This window comes from Centropristis striata, chromosome 19 (assembly GCF_030273125.1).
Source record: "Centropristis striata isolate RG_2023a ecotype Rhode Island chromosome 19, C.striata_1.0, whole genome shotgun sequence".
Classification (NCBI taxonomy): domain Eukaryota; kingdom Metazoa; phylum Chordata; class Actinopteri; order Perciformes; family Serranidae; genus Centropristis; species Centropristis striata.
This window is the reverse complement of record NC_081535.1, coordinates 26,359,228-26,373,015: the sequence shown is the minus strand read 5'-3', so window position 1 is coordinate 26,373,015 and position 13,788 is coordinate 26,359,228. Positions and strand designations below refer to the sequence as shown.

The window sequence follows — 13,788 nt, the reverse complement described above, 5'->3', positions numbered from 1 at the left end:
ATTTTATTTTCAGTTTCAGTTCACTCTCAACTATATTAAAATGTAATCAAATCAGCTCGTTGTTGCATTCAGACACAATGGAAGGAAAAGACCGACAACAGTTTAAAAAATAATCTTTTTTTATAAGATTTTTGACTTTTCAGTACAGGTGACAAAAGAGAATAAATAACTTAATATCTACAAAGAACTATTAACAGATTTTTTTTTGTACATCATTTACAGTTTTACATGTTTTTGTATTAACATTTTACATTTTTGAACATTTTTATACTTTTTTTTGACACTTTCAGCATTATTCTATTCCACACAGCATTCTCTCCGTTTCAACAGTTTCAAAACACCAAACACTTTTTTTAGCTACGTCATAAAAACCTTAAATTGAAACCAGGGTCATACATACATACATACATACGAACATCCACAAACACACTCGTTAATATTTGATCTGAACACCCTGAGGTGTCAGCAGGGTCTGAATCTGAAGGACATCTCGGACTGATTCGAGTTTCTACCCCTGCTGCCTTTGAGCAAGGCACGTCACCCTGCTGTGGCCTCCAAGGACTGACTGAACACTTGGTGAACAATTTCTGACATCAGTTTCCCCTTCAGACACAAACCTCCAGTCTGCCCATTTAACACTTCAAATGAGATCAACCGAAAACTGTGCAAATGAAACTTAAACTACAGAAGATGAGAGCGGACGTGCTCGAAACTCAAATTTCCAACCCCGTTATCCAGAAAATAGACTTTGTTGTCTTTTTTTCGGAACCTTATGCTAATAACTTGAATTATTTCTCACTGTACATCAAGAGAACTCCTACATAAAAAGCAGTCTTAGATTAATAACAGTCAAAAACATTCTATTGAATAAATACCACGTTTTGGCAAATTTTTTTTTTTTTTTTGTCGACAACATGAGCCGTCTCTGGTCTGAACCGACGTCTGAGGTTTGGAAGTTTTTCACCGGACTGCAGCGTCTGTTAGCTCAGCACCTTAAAGACCAGACACTGCACTGACCCAAATTCACCGAACATCACTTTTATATTCTTGCATCCTGGAATGTGACATCTCAACATGCACCGACACGTCTACGAACTAAAATCTACCAAATCTAACCAGGAAGTGTCCGGACTGCTCAGCTGCCAGTTGTTGTGCAATTTCCCCCACCAGCACCGGAGCTTATTAAACAATAAATTAAAGACTAAAGAAGGGGGGAGGCGGCGAGGCACTGGGAGGCGTCAGGCGTGGAGGTGTTGGCGGTGTTTTTGGCGGCGGAGGTGCAGAGGGAAGAAGGGCCCTTCGGCGTCGCTGCCCAGAGAACTGCTGAGAGACTCCTCGCCTGAACTCATCACATCCTCACAGGAATCCTCACTGGAGACACACAAAAAGGGACATACTGTCAATATAAACAGTTGCATATCAAAACCAGACCTATCTACAGGAACAAAAAGCAGCCTAACCTTTTAAAGAGGTTTATATACACTTCTGATAATTAAGTCGTTCCTTGTTCATGACAACCCCAAAGTTCTGTCTTTTTAGAGATTCCCTCATAATATCAGATGATTTAAGGGCTAAATGGTAAGTATTGGGCTTGAGGCGATAAGTTGATTGAACTGACAATCGCCAAGGTTATTATAGTAAATGAAAACTAACAAAATGTATGAAAACTGGAATTGAAAAAACCTTTTTAGATAACTGAAATAAAATTAAAAAAGATTTTTTTTTTTAAAAATGATAACTAACTGAAACTATTGTGTGGTTACAAAACTAAAATTATAGTGAAAATGTCCTTAGTTTTTGTCTTTGTCAACTTTTTTCATACATAAACCTTTTTGGTTGATATGAAACCTATTTCATCTATCTGGTTTTATGACTTCATAAACTTATTGGGGCTAAGATGGATCAGTCAAAGCAAATAAAGGAAACATTTATTGTGACCTTATTGAATCTGGCACCCAACAAATACCCCATTACAAAACAACTAAAACTAATAAAGCTAAACTAAAACTAAGCATTTTCCAAAAAAAATAAAAAATAAACTAAAACTAGCAAACTCACTCTAAAAACTCATTAAAACTAACAAAAACAAACAAACAAAAAAAGATTGACAACGAAATTAAAACTAATGAAAAAAACAAAACTCTTATAACCTCTTATAACACTATTGTTGTTATTATGCTAGAAGTTGGAGCTGGTGTTTCTTGGAAAGCGTACAGCGACTTAATGACTTGGCTCTGTGGAAAAGCAAACCGGTCCTGGGAAGGTGTGCAAGTTCACAAAAACATGAAGAGCGAATTGCACTAAGATGTGATTGAGGTGTGATGAACAAATATTGAAAATAAGCATAACTTTGCGGAGGATCTGAGGATTTTATCATTCAGCCTGTTTGTTTGTGTGTCATGGGAACCAATGAAGACGGAAAGTTTAACTATTACCACCTGAGTTCATGTTCTGACTTGACTGTTAAAGTCTGACTCAGCAGACTGTCGGTAAGACCTGCTGAGTGTTCAAGTATGGACTTTAATGCTAAAAAATGATTTTAACAACCATTTTATGCCGAGTATGATTGAGGTTTCAGTTTGACAGAGCTGCTCTGTGGCTTAATGATCACTGTTTACACAAGTCAGCTGGGGAAAGTTTCTGGGTTGCAGTTCCTTCTTTTTTTCTTTTGACAAACTGCCCCGGAGTTGCATTTGTTACATAAAGGTGGGGCCTCGTCTCATACGACGTCATGGAAATATGTCAGTGGGACGTGCTCAGGGCCTCGCACACATCCCATCATGCAGTGCTGGAAGATATGAGAGGCCCTGACAAGCTCAGACAGTCAGAGGGGCCCGCTCTGTTTGTGACGTGCTGTTACATCACATCAGGAACTCGGGTGTTGCTGCAATACTGAGGAGTGTTACAGCACATACACTGTTAAAAGTTCTGACTAAATCACGAGGAAGTGTTGAGATATATAAGCGTGACGTTGTTCTAAAGACAAACGTTTGTGGTGACACGTTAGGTGTGTCTGGTTCCTCTTGTTTTAAATGCCTCTGTTGTATTTGGTATTTAACTAGCTATGAGCTGTCATGGTGCCATGATGTCAGAGTGGCATCTGCATTATAATCACACTGAATCATAGTAGTTCAGTTAGACAACCATGTCTGATAATTTGCTTTTGCTCGAAGCACTTTACTGTACGTTTTGTATCGGAAATCATTAGCCTGTCAACATAAGATTTGAATATTTGGTTGGTTTCTGAGGCAATATTTTTATTCTTTATGTTAAAAAAAGTAGTGGTAATTTGAGAGCTTTTGTTTATTCTTAAACAAGGGAAGTGGTAGGGATGTTATGGGTTCTGAAAGCATCTTATTCAGGTGTGTTTGGGGTTCTGAGAGTTTCTTGTTCAGGGTATTATGGTGTTTCTGGAAATATCTTGTTCCCGCGTTTTGGGGGGGTTTTAAGAGTATCTTTTTCAGGTGTGTTTGGGGGTTCTAAGAGTATTTTGTTCAGGTGTGTTTGGGGGTTCTAAGGGTATCTTGTTCAGGTGTGTTTGGGGGTTCTAAGAGTATTTTGTTCAGGTGTGTTTGGGGGTTCTAAGGGTATCTTGTTCAGGTGTGTTTGGGGGTTCTAAGAGTATTTTGTTCAGGTGTGTTTGGGGGTTCTAAGGGTATCTTGTTCAGGTGTGTTTGGGGGTTCTAAGAGTATCTTTTTCAGGTGTGTTTGGGGGTTCTAAGAGTATTTTGTTCAGGTGTGTTTGGGGGTTCTAAGGGTATCTTGTTCAGGTGTGTTTGGGGGTTCTAAGAGTATCTTTTTCAGGTGTGTTTGGGGGTTCTAAGAGTATCTTTTTCAGGTGTGTTTTGGGGTTCTAAGAGTATCTTGTTCAGGTTATTTGGGGGTTTCTGGAGATATCTTGTTCAGGTGTTTTGGGGGTTCTGAGAGTATCTTGTTCAAGTATCGTTGGGGGCTCTGAGAGTATTTTGTTCAGGTGTGTTTGGGGGTTCTAAGAGTATCTAGTTCAGGTATCTTTGGAAGTTCTGCTAGTATCTTGGTCATTCGTGTTTGAGGCTCTGTCTTAAGTGTGTTTGTGGTTCTGACCTCTCGCTCTCGTCCCAGCAGCCCTCTGGGATTGTAGGCAGCTCGGGGACGGTGCGGTAGCTGTGCAGGTTCTGGGCAGTCCGCCGGGACACGATCCACTGCAGCTTCCTGTGATTGGGTTTGCTGCATTCAGGGGACGCGTAGTCGGAAAGACACATCGCCACACGCTCGCTCCATAGCAGCAGCTCGCCGTCCGTAATCTGAAACCAAACCACACCGCAGTCCAGTTTAGCCATTTGGCCCTCTGCCTGGACACTGACTGACATCACTAAATGATCCGGTTACTTAACAGTATGTTCCTGTAAACAGTAGCTGGTTGCCTTTTTAGGCCAGGGGGTCATGAGAAACCAGGTTAAAACAGCTTCTGCCAGTTTATGATGAAACCTGATCAGCTTGACACACAACACCTACACCGAAAGTGTTTGTAAGAGGGATATCTGGGCAAAACTATCACCATGGCAGCAACATACCAGGATGTAAAATAATACAGCACACGCCTACAGTTCAGGTGATTGGGTAGAGAAGTTTATGTTGAAACATTTGGCAGAGTTGACAAAATTCCCACGATGAGCTTTACTGTAAAGGCATGCCAGACAGCATGTTACATAACCACAGCCCTCAATAGACAAAAATATTGTGGAGCAGAGTCGGGCCAAGAATATACACTCTGCCCTGCCCCCCTCCAGGCTATTCAGAATATGATTACACACAATTCTGAGTTATGTTCACTCCCCTTTCATTTAGCCAGAAATTGGAGCCTCATCAAGTATCAGCCTGCAGTTATTTCACCTGATTAATTAAGAATTTTTTGAGATCTGTTAATATTTTAGGAGTTACTCTCCCTGTAGGTCCAATACGGTTTCACTGGTACCAGCAATTAGTTTTAATTTAATTACAATTATAAGTCTTGCTAAATTATACCATTAGTATTGAAGCCTATAGGATCCTATAAGTTACTTATTCATATACTTGAATTACTTTTTTCCGTTTCCCTGGATGAGTTTATGTGCGACAGTCATGAGTGTTTACCTTTAGGTGTCTCTGGATGTGGTAGGCTATTTCCAACATGTCCTTTGACTGAACGGCTTCGATCTCCTGCTTCAGGAGAGACAAGGCTAGGACGGACGGCTGGATGGACAAAGAGACAGAATTATGTTAAATATCAGTCAAAGTAAGAGCAACATAAAAAAAAAGACATTCCTGGGCGTCTCAGACTGCTGAGCTACTGTAATCCTATATTCTGAGAATTCCTACCTTTGCTTTGGAGAAAGAAATCCGGCACAGACATGCTTTGAGTTGAGCTTCCAGTTTCTCCAGGCTCAGAGTCTTCTTCCTGTTCAGACACACACAGTCAGGTTTAGGTGAGATTTCAAGTTTGTACCCTTCAACTGAAAACATTGTAAAAAAAACAATCCTGATTTACAGTAGGTGTTGAGATTTCAAAGTCAAAGTGCAGTGAGGCATATTATAAATATACACTGTGCCAGGATTATGCAAGTGTGATCTATCGGGGCCAGTAGCGAGGACAACAAACGTTATCTGTGCACTTCAGTCAGACGCTGATATCGGCCTGCTGCCCTACATCAGGTGGAACTGCTGTGACAAACAAGCGGTGGCGTGGAGAAGCTCCACCAATCACATCATGGGAAAATTTTTGTGTTCACACACTGATCTGGATTCTGTTGACACTCTGGGATGTGAAGCAAAACCCAAATATGCCTCAACAAGAGCTGCAAACTTTGTGTTTGCAGCTAATATAGATTAAAAAAAGTAAATGTTGACTTTTATGGGTTTTGCATCTGCAGAAAGTTTCAGACATCAAGTAGATTTTCACAGAAATGAACTGAATTCCTAAACCTGATGATTTTTAGAACAGGCAGCAGGAATGTAAACTTAACAGCAGGAGTGGGCAACCTTTACTAACTAAAGAGCCACTGTTGGCCCAAAAAAAAAGAGAAAATCGCGGAATGGAGCCGCAAACCTTATATTGAGCAAAAATTGAGAAAATTAAACATCTTAAGTCTAAATTAGCCTACCAACATTATTAATAGTCAAATTGTGCATTTATTAATACGATTTTGAAAACTAGTCTATCTAGGGGAACTCAAAACTAAACTCAAAGTTGGCAAAACTTAGAAGTTAAGGCGTCGTAAGCTATGAAGCACATTTAAGTTGACTTAAATGTCAAAACTTTTTAAATATTTGAGATTAATATACTTTTTTTTCTACAATTGAAGAATACAAATAGTTTTTGGTCTACACCATTGCTTAATTACATTTTTAATGTAAAAATATATATGTATTTTTTTTGGCTCAGCCACTGGGAGCGCCAGCAGGCGGCCTAAAGAGCCACATGAGGCTCTGGAGCCACAGGTTGACCACCCCTGCTTTACAGAATAATAAGTTACACATCGTTTCCTCACCTGTGTGTGGAGTGTGAAAGTGTGATCTGGTGGTACAAGTGCAGAAAGGTTAAGGCAGTGATGGCTTTGGACTTAAAGTTGAGCTTCTCGGCAACAATCTTCTCCATGCGGCTGAGGTCGGACACGGTGAACCTGCACTGTCCGATGCGGATGAGCTCGTCGGTGGGCGTCAGGTTGCACTCCTCCTCCGTCACTTTGGCCGCCATGTGGAGGCAGCTGATGCTGACGCAGGACAGGTGCTTGGGCTGGATCTGAGGTGGACCACAAGTGGGTAAGAAACAATCATTTTAATCTCAGTAACACACTGATTAAGATTTTTACAAATGAGCAACTCATTTTTTCAATTTCAAGATTAATCCTTTAACCCTCTGGGGTCTGAGCCTATTTGCCCTTTATATACCACATAATATTTACTATACTCATGTTTGGTATTTTCTCAGCACCACTTCAACATGATCTGACTTTTTTTTTCCTTTCACTTTAACCCACTTTATTAACATATGAGCCCAAAAATACATAAAAAAATCATGAAATCTGAAATAAAATTTGACTATTTATGACAATAAAAACCACAAATATGCTCAATGAACTGTTTTAAGACCTGAAAAATGTAAAACATAGGTTACAAATATGAACATGTAAAGGTAAAATTCAATAATAAAACTATACATAAAAAAATTACCATAAAACATGTTTATTTATAGGAATAGTGTTAGATGATTGGACCCCTTTTTTCCCCACACCTGCCTCGTCCCATCCTACTTTTCCACTTGAATAAATATTTTTGTACTATCAAATTAAAACAATCATATCTTGTTACGGGGCTTTGAAAAAACCCAAACACCAGCGTTAACCAGATTAATCAGACTGTCTTTGTTACAATAACTGGTTAACTGAACACTGAAGAGGTTTCAGCCTTTTACAAACACTCTAAGCAGCCTAAAATATGTTTATCAAAAGTTTTTATCAGGTGGGAGCATCTCGTACCCTTATCATGGCCAGGAATCTATCCAGCAGGTTAACAGCCAGGACAAAGGTCTGCGTTCTGTAACCGAAGAAGCTGGTCAGACTCCACAGGTCTTCAACTTTGGCGTCTCTGCACTTGGCCGAGATCCGACTGTCATCCTGGAAAACAAAGGTGTGCTGTTGATCAACCTGGTTTCTCTATGACACACACACACTGATGATTAATTCCCTATAGGAAGACGCCTAGACAAGTAGCTGGGACATGGCTAGACTTACTTTATCAACAATGAAATAACTTCTAAATGTGGGTAATGTTCACAAGAGAATACAATTATGTGCTCACCTCTCTTGTGGACTCGATGAGGCTCAGCCCCGTCTCTTTAGGGAGATAATAAGCCTCCTGCTCATAATTCACCCTCAGTTCCTTCATCAGCTTGAAGGCGTCCATGTCTCAGCTGGCCCTGGAGGAAGTGATCTCTTGTTTTCACCACAGTACGTTTACTGCAAAACGGGAAAACACCTAGGTTATTACATGTTCCTTTCACAATGTAAATCCATCCTCCGAACAAATGAAAATGAAAACATTCCTGTAATTCATCAGAAAGGCGTGTACTGCCGTAATTACCCATATGTACCAATTGTATAAGAGATAGATACTTTATTAGCTTATCTTTAAGCATCCAGTAGCAGCATTCAAACACATTGAACATTCACTATACATACATTGAAATTAAACTTACCCTATAAATAATAAACATATGATAAATAGGAATTTTAATTTAAATCGATTAATCAATTAGTTACAATAATTTGATTATCAAAATAGTTGACGATTAATTCAATAATCGATTATTGTTCAATTAATCGAATAATGCTAAAGCTCTAGTGCAGATAAATTAAACATATACAAAGATGACCAGGAAAAAAGAGAATGAAACTGTCCATTGTCTTTTGTCCTTCCTGCCCTGACTGACAGCTGTTGTGGAGTTTTTAAGTCTATTTGTGGAGCTGGACTGGGACAGGAGTCTGCCACTGAAAGACATTAGTTTAATCTATAATTTAAGTTTATTAAATTCATCATTATTTCAAGTAATAAGACACGTTTGGAGACTGAAGCATTCTCATTAGGTTTTAACTGTATTTGTCTTTAAAAAAAAAAAAATAGATCAAGTAAAAAGAAAGTAACAAGAAAATCTGGATACCTAGCCAAATGTTATAATTCCATGTATAACAAAAAACAAACATGGATCGTGCTTATTATTTATTAATATCTTTGTTGCATACTATTGGCCTAGATTTGCTGTGAGCCCTGACAGGGTCACAGCTCGGAGCCCCGCCCACTTCCCTCAGCTGGGCTCCGGTGTCAGGTTTCCTCTGGTAGACGCCTTCTCTGGCCTCTGACCGAAAAACAACCCATTTTCCAAGGTTCTGTCTTGTTAATAAACAACCTTAAACACACAAAATATACCTCACACGGCTAGAAATCCTCCGTTTTATGTTTTTTTTGTTGACGGTAACCGAGGAAGCTGACGTTAACCGCAGCTAGTCAGCTAAGGTTTAAATCCTCTTGTAGGAGCGGGGGAGGGGCTGCTTGTTTTTCATTCCTCAAACCTTAAAAAGGCATATAAACCCTTCTGTTCAACACATTTATCAATAAATAACGAGTCATTTATTAAGTATGATGTGGTATTGATGTAATAAACCGATCAAAGTGTGCTTGAATTGGCGTATCTTTGTAAATATAACCGTGTTAAAAAAAAAAAAAAAAGCTCTGACTGATCCAGGGAAACCAATAACAACAGAAGAGAAAGAAGAAAAACATATATAATAATATGAAGAATAATAATGATTAGTGTTATTTGGAAGGCGCCTTTCTTGGCACTCAAGAACACCGTACAAAAAAGATAGAAAAGAAACAGCAATAAAATATAAAATACACAGAAGAACAATACAATATATACAATATATATGGCTGAAGGAAGGAAATCCTACGTGCAGACCAATGTAAAACAGATTCTTTTACATCTTTAAACTACTTAGATAAAAGCGAAACACTCACTATAAATGTCTCTTTTTCCTTGCAGAGATTACAAATAGAAAATAATTGTCAAAAACTATTTCAAACCGTCAGTGCAAGTCGTGCAAAAACGATGCTTTGGTTTGATATTTGAAGAAGAAAGGGATACACATTTTGTCATTATCAACAATAATGATCTTTTGTTGATTAAGATTAAAGCTTATTAAAGGAGGACCTATTGTCGATCGTTTACTTTCATCGGATTTTTTTCGTCTCTCCTCTTTCGAGTTTAGACGTTAGAAGAAAAGGAAAATGCAGGTCGTCGTTATTTAGAGTAGGCTGAGAGATACATGCATTATTTTAGATCAATGTTTAATATTTACTCTACCTGTTATTGCAAATTAAATCCACATCTCTGTTGTGTTCCGCTGTCTCGTTCAGTCCTTCTCGTCTTCTCTGCTCTCCTTTCTCTTCTCTCTCTTTTGTTGATGTTCATAACGCTCACGCCCACAACCAACGCCATAAGGCAGGGAACCAATCAGAGGCTTTGATTCAAGAATGGAAGCCGCCCCTTTTATGTCTTAACGTTACGAATTAGAGCATTCACTAACTGTTTTTGTATCGTTTTCATATCGTTTCTAACAATAATCGTTTAGAGGTTTGTAAGCGAGATTGGTAATCAATCTACAAGGCACCGATCAGTGTAGTTAGAATCGAAATTCAGACTATCGATTGCATGAGACGATCCCCCTCTGATTGATGTTTCGCTTAACCAATCAGTGAGTCGCAGTTTGATACGTTCAAATAGTCCGCCCAAAATGGGATGATTTGATTGGCTAATGGTTCTACAGTCCTCCTGACGCAGTCTTAGCATTACGTAGTGCCCTTTGGCCGTGTTTTTGTCTTCAGCTATGGATAATATACATCTGTGTTTTCGATAGAATGTTTAATAACATTTCATACACGATGTCTGAGAATGTTTTTATGATTTAACTTTTATTGAGTTTTTACATTTCTTACAAGACCAAACTAACAACCAGTTAAAAAATAATAATAATAAAAAAAGGCTAAATTAAGATACACAATCTTATGACAATAAAACAACAACAATCAAATAAAAATAAGTGCATAAGAAGTCCAATACAGGTAAAATTAATCCATGCTCAATATGTTTAACTGTCTTAACAGGAGACAACCACCACACTTTTGCATGTCTATACATGTCTATGTGAAATTCATGGTCTACAGCAGGGGTCTCAAACTCAAATTACCTGGGGGCCGCTGGAGGCCCCCAAAAAAGACACAAAATTACAAAAAAAAGAAACAAAATGACCAAAAAAAGACACAATTATTAAAAAAAGACACTAAATTGTTTTAAAAAGACATAAAATAAGCATCTACAGTGCAGGCCTGGGACGCCCTTATTGGTTCTCTTTCTGACATAACATTACTTGCTCGCATATAAGGTGAGCGGGCTGCGAGTTTGAGACCCATGGTCTGCTGGTAGTCTTTTGGTAGACATTTCCCTGTAAAGAACCCAGTCTGCCTTCATTTCCATGCCAGTCCCCCAAGAACAGCCCATAATGATCAGTGTATGCAGATATATTTTAGCTGATGTCTGAGAATGTTGAAAATGGTTCCTAGTCTGGCTGTGGGCAACATAGGGATTTTGGAAATAGATATGGTTAAATAAATGTAAAGGTGAGAAGAGTACACAGTAGTGTAAAAAAGTATTCAGCTCCATTACTTCAGTAAAAGTACTAATACCACACTGCAAAATTACTCCACGACAGTAAAAGTCCTGCATTCGAAACTTACTGAAGTAAAAGTACAAAAGTAGCATCAAAATGTACTTAAAGTATCAAAAGAAAAAGTCACTGTAAAAAATGTTTGTAGAAATTACATTAAAACAATGTCAAATTGCATCAGAAATGGGGTATAAAATTAAAGATTGAAGCTATCACCGTGGTAGAGGTTTTTAATTACAGGAAATCAAGGAAAAGTACAAAACTTTTAAACTGTAGAAAACATAGTTTTTTCATTTAAAATTAAAGGTGAAATACGATAATGTCAAAAGGACACAATTACCCTAAAATAAAGGGACTATTCAGTCAAAATTAAAATTCTTGATAATATTTACATAAATTTAAGCTTACAGTACCACCAACCACAGCTGCCGGTATTTTACCGTAAATGAAACAGATTTTTTTTTTACAGTGTACTTGTTTTGCAGAATGGAGCCACTCAGATTGTTTTATATATTCTAAATATATTATTAGATTTTTTTTTATTTTGTTCACATTTTTAATTTCCTCAAGATAGGGCTCATTTTAACTACTTAATAAACTGTTATGAGGTTTGATTTTTTTTTTTTATGTGTAATCACTTTAAACTGATTGTGTCTTTTATGTTAAATCTCAACGTGAAAAGTAACTAAAGCTGTCAGCTAATTGTAGTGGAGCAAAAAGTACAATATTTGCCTTAAAAAATGTAGTGGAGTAGAAGTATATGTTACATAAAAATGGAAATACTCAAGTAAAGTACCTGAAAGTACAGTGCTTGAGCCAATGTATGTGATGATGTATATCATTCTGTCCAACTGTTACCCACCAAAACAACCATGTTATTTCAAACAGTAACGTTCTGTTGCAGTGGCAAAAAAAACATCAGCAAAAACTTCTGAGTTCTGCTTTATTGAGGAGTCACCACATCCCTTTAACATAAGCATATACATAGTTCCCTGGGTTACTTCAGGTTGTTGTTGGAGAAAAATCCCAAAGAACTTCATATTTTCAACTAATTGCAATTCAACAAAAAAATTACAGCAGAAAGATATGCCTATGCCATGGGTCGGCAACCTTTACTAACAAAAGAGCCATTTTTGGACAAAAAAAGTTTTTAAATAATGTCGGAACAGAGCCGCAAACCTTATTTTGAGCCTCACAATGAAGATGTAACAGCCTACTAAGGCTAAATTAGCCTACCAACATTGATAATAAGTAATAAAGAAAATTTATTAATATGATTTTGTCAGAATGTAGCGAGGAGCCAAGTATAAATGAGGCTGGACAACAAAGAAATATCTCAGGAGATCTGGAATCGAAAAAACTTGTCTAGCTAGAGCAGGGATGGGCAACTGGAGGCCCGGGGGCCGCAGAAGGTCCACACCCTCACTTGAAGTGGCCCTCAGTACAACCACATGCATTTGAGCATGGAATCTTAAAAGTGCAGTGTAAAAATGCACAAAATCACTTCTTGTAATTAATGTTGGTCTGCTGTTCTTGCACTGAAAAAGAAAGAAATCACAGTAAGTGTTTGTTTTTTTTATTTGCTTCAAACCTTTTGTATTCCTGTTTATACTGTTAAACATGCATTTGAGCATGAAATATGTTTACAGTTACTGCACTGTAAACATATTTAAAATTGCATTTTCATCATATCTGGTTAAGTGCACAGTCCTATATGTGGCCCTGTGGTAGTGTCCATGAAAAATTGTGGCCCCCTCCAGCAATTAAATTTGCCCATCCCTGAGCTAGAGAAACTCAAAATTAGACTTGACGTTTGCAAAATGTAGATGTTAAGGTGCCGTGCTGTAGAAGTTTTAATATTGTTTATAGGAAAAATAGAAATAACTGTTCATGTGGTATGATTTTATTGTCACAGCCTCATGGAGCCACTGCAGAGGGCCTAAAGAGCCTCACGAGGCTCCGGAGCTGCAGGTTGCTGACCCCTGGCCTATGCCTACATGTTCCCACAGTTATACCTACAATAAGGATGTTACATTGTTAATATTATCCTGAACAATCTGCTCCATGACCTCAGATCTTTTACACCTGTGTACATACTCAAAAACAGGCCTTAACCTCTTCTAATTTCACAGGTTTTTGTTGACTGTGTCTATGCGGTAACTGGGAGTTCCTTTGGGTTGGTGGCTTTGCAAATGCATTTTGAGCAGTGGTGGAATGTAACTAAGTACATATAATCAAGTACTGTACTTGAGTACAATTTTGAGGTATGTGTACTTTACTTGAATATTTCCATTTATGTAACTTTATACTTCTACTTCACTATATTTTAGAGGCAAATATTGTACTTTTTACTCCACTACATTGAGCTGGCGGCTTTAGTTACTTTTCAGGTCGAGATTTTACATAAATTACAAAAATGATTACAAATGTTATAAAATAAACCACATAACAGTATATTAAGTAAGTACATGAACCTCTACCTGGACAAAAGTAGAATGCCATTTACATGAATGCATCAAAAATAATAATCAAATAATACATTTTAGAATAT

General features: G+C 37.8%; 1 protein-coding gene across 1 annotated transcript; it reads right to left on the bottom strand.

Moving 5' to 3' along the window:
* Nucleotides 1–804: 804 nt before the first annotated feature.
* Nucleotides 805–9,961, bottom strand: ccng2 (cyclin G2). Its single transcript, XM_059358711.1, has 8 exons — nt 9,878–9,961; nt 7,816–7,973; nt 7,494–7,631; nt 6,507–6,757; nt 5,338–5,416; nt 5,113–5,211; nt 4,084–4,283; nt 805–1,371 (listed from the first exon to the last, which is right to left on the bottom strand). The coding sequence occupies exons 2-8, from the start codon at nt 7,918–7,920 to the stop codon at nt 1,239–1,241; spliced, it is 1,005 nt and encodes a 334-aa protein (XP_059214694.1). The 5' UTR covers nt 7,921–7,973; nt 9,878–9,961; the 3' UTR covers nt 805–1,238.
* Nucleotides 9,962–13,788: the final 3,827 nt, after the last annotated feature.

Coding starts and splice junctions, on each gene's coding strand:
- ccng2 (XM_059358711.1), bottom strand. CDS start 7,920: ATGGACGCCTTCAAGCTGATGAAGGAACTGAGGGTGAATTATGAGCAG. Junction 5,212..5,337: donor TTTCTTTCTCCAAAGCAAAG/GTAGGAATTCTC, acceptor TTGTCCATCCAG/CCGTCCGTCCTAGCCTTGTC. Junction 4,284..5,112: donor ACATCCAGAGACACCTAAAG/GTAAACACTCAT, acceptor GTTTGGTTTCAG/ATTACGGACGGCGAGCTGCT.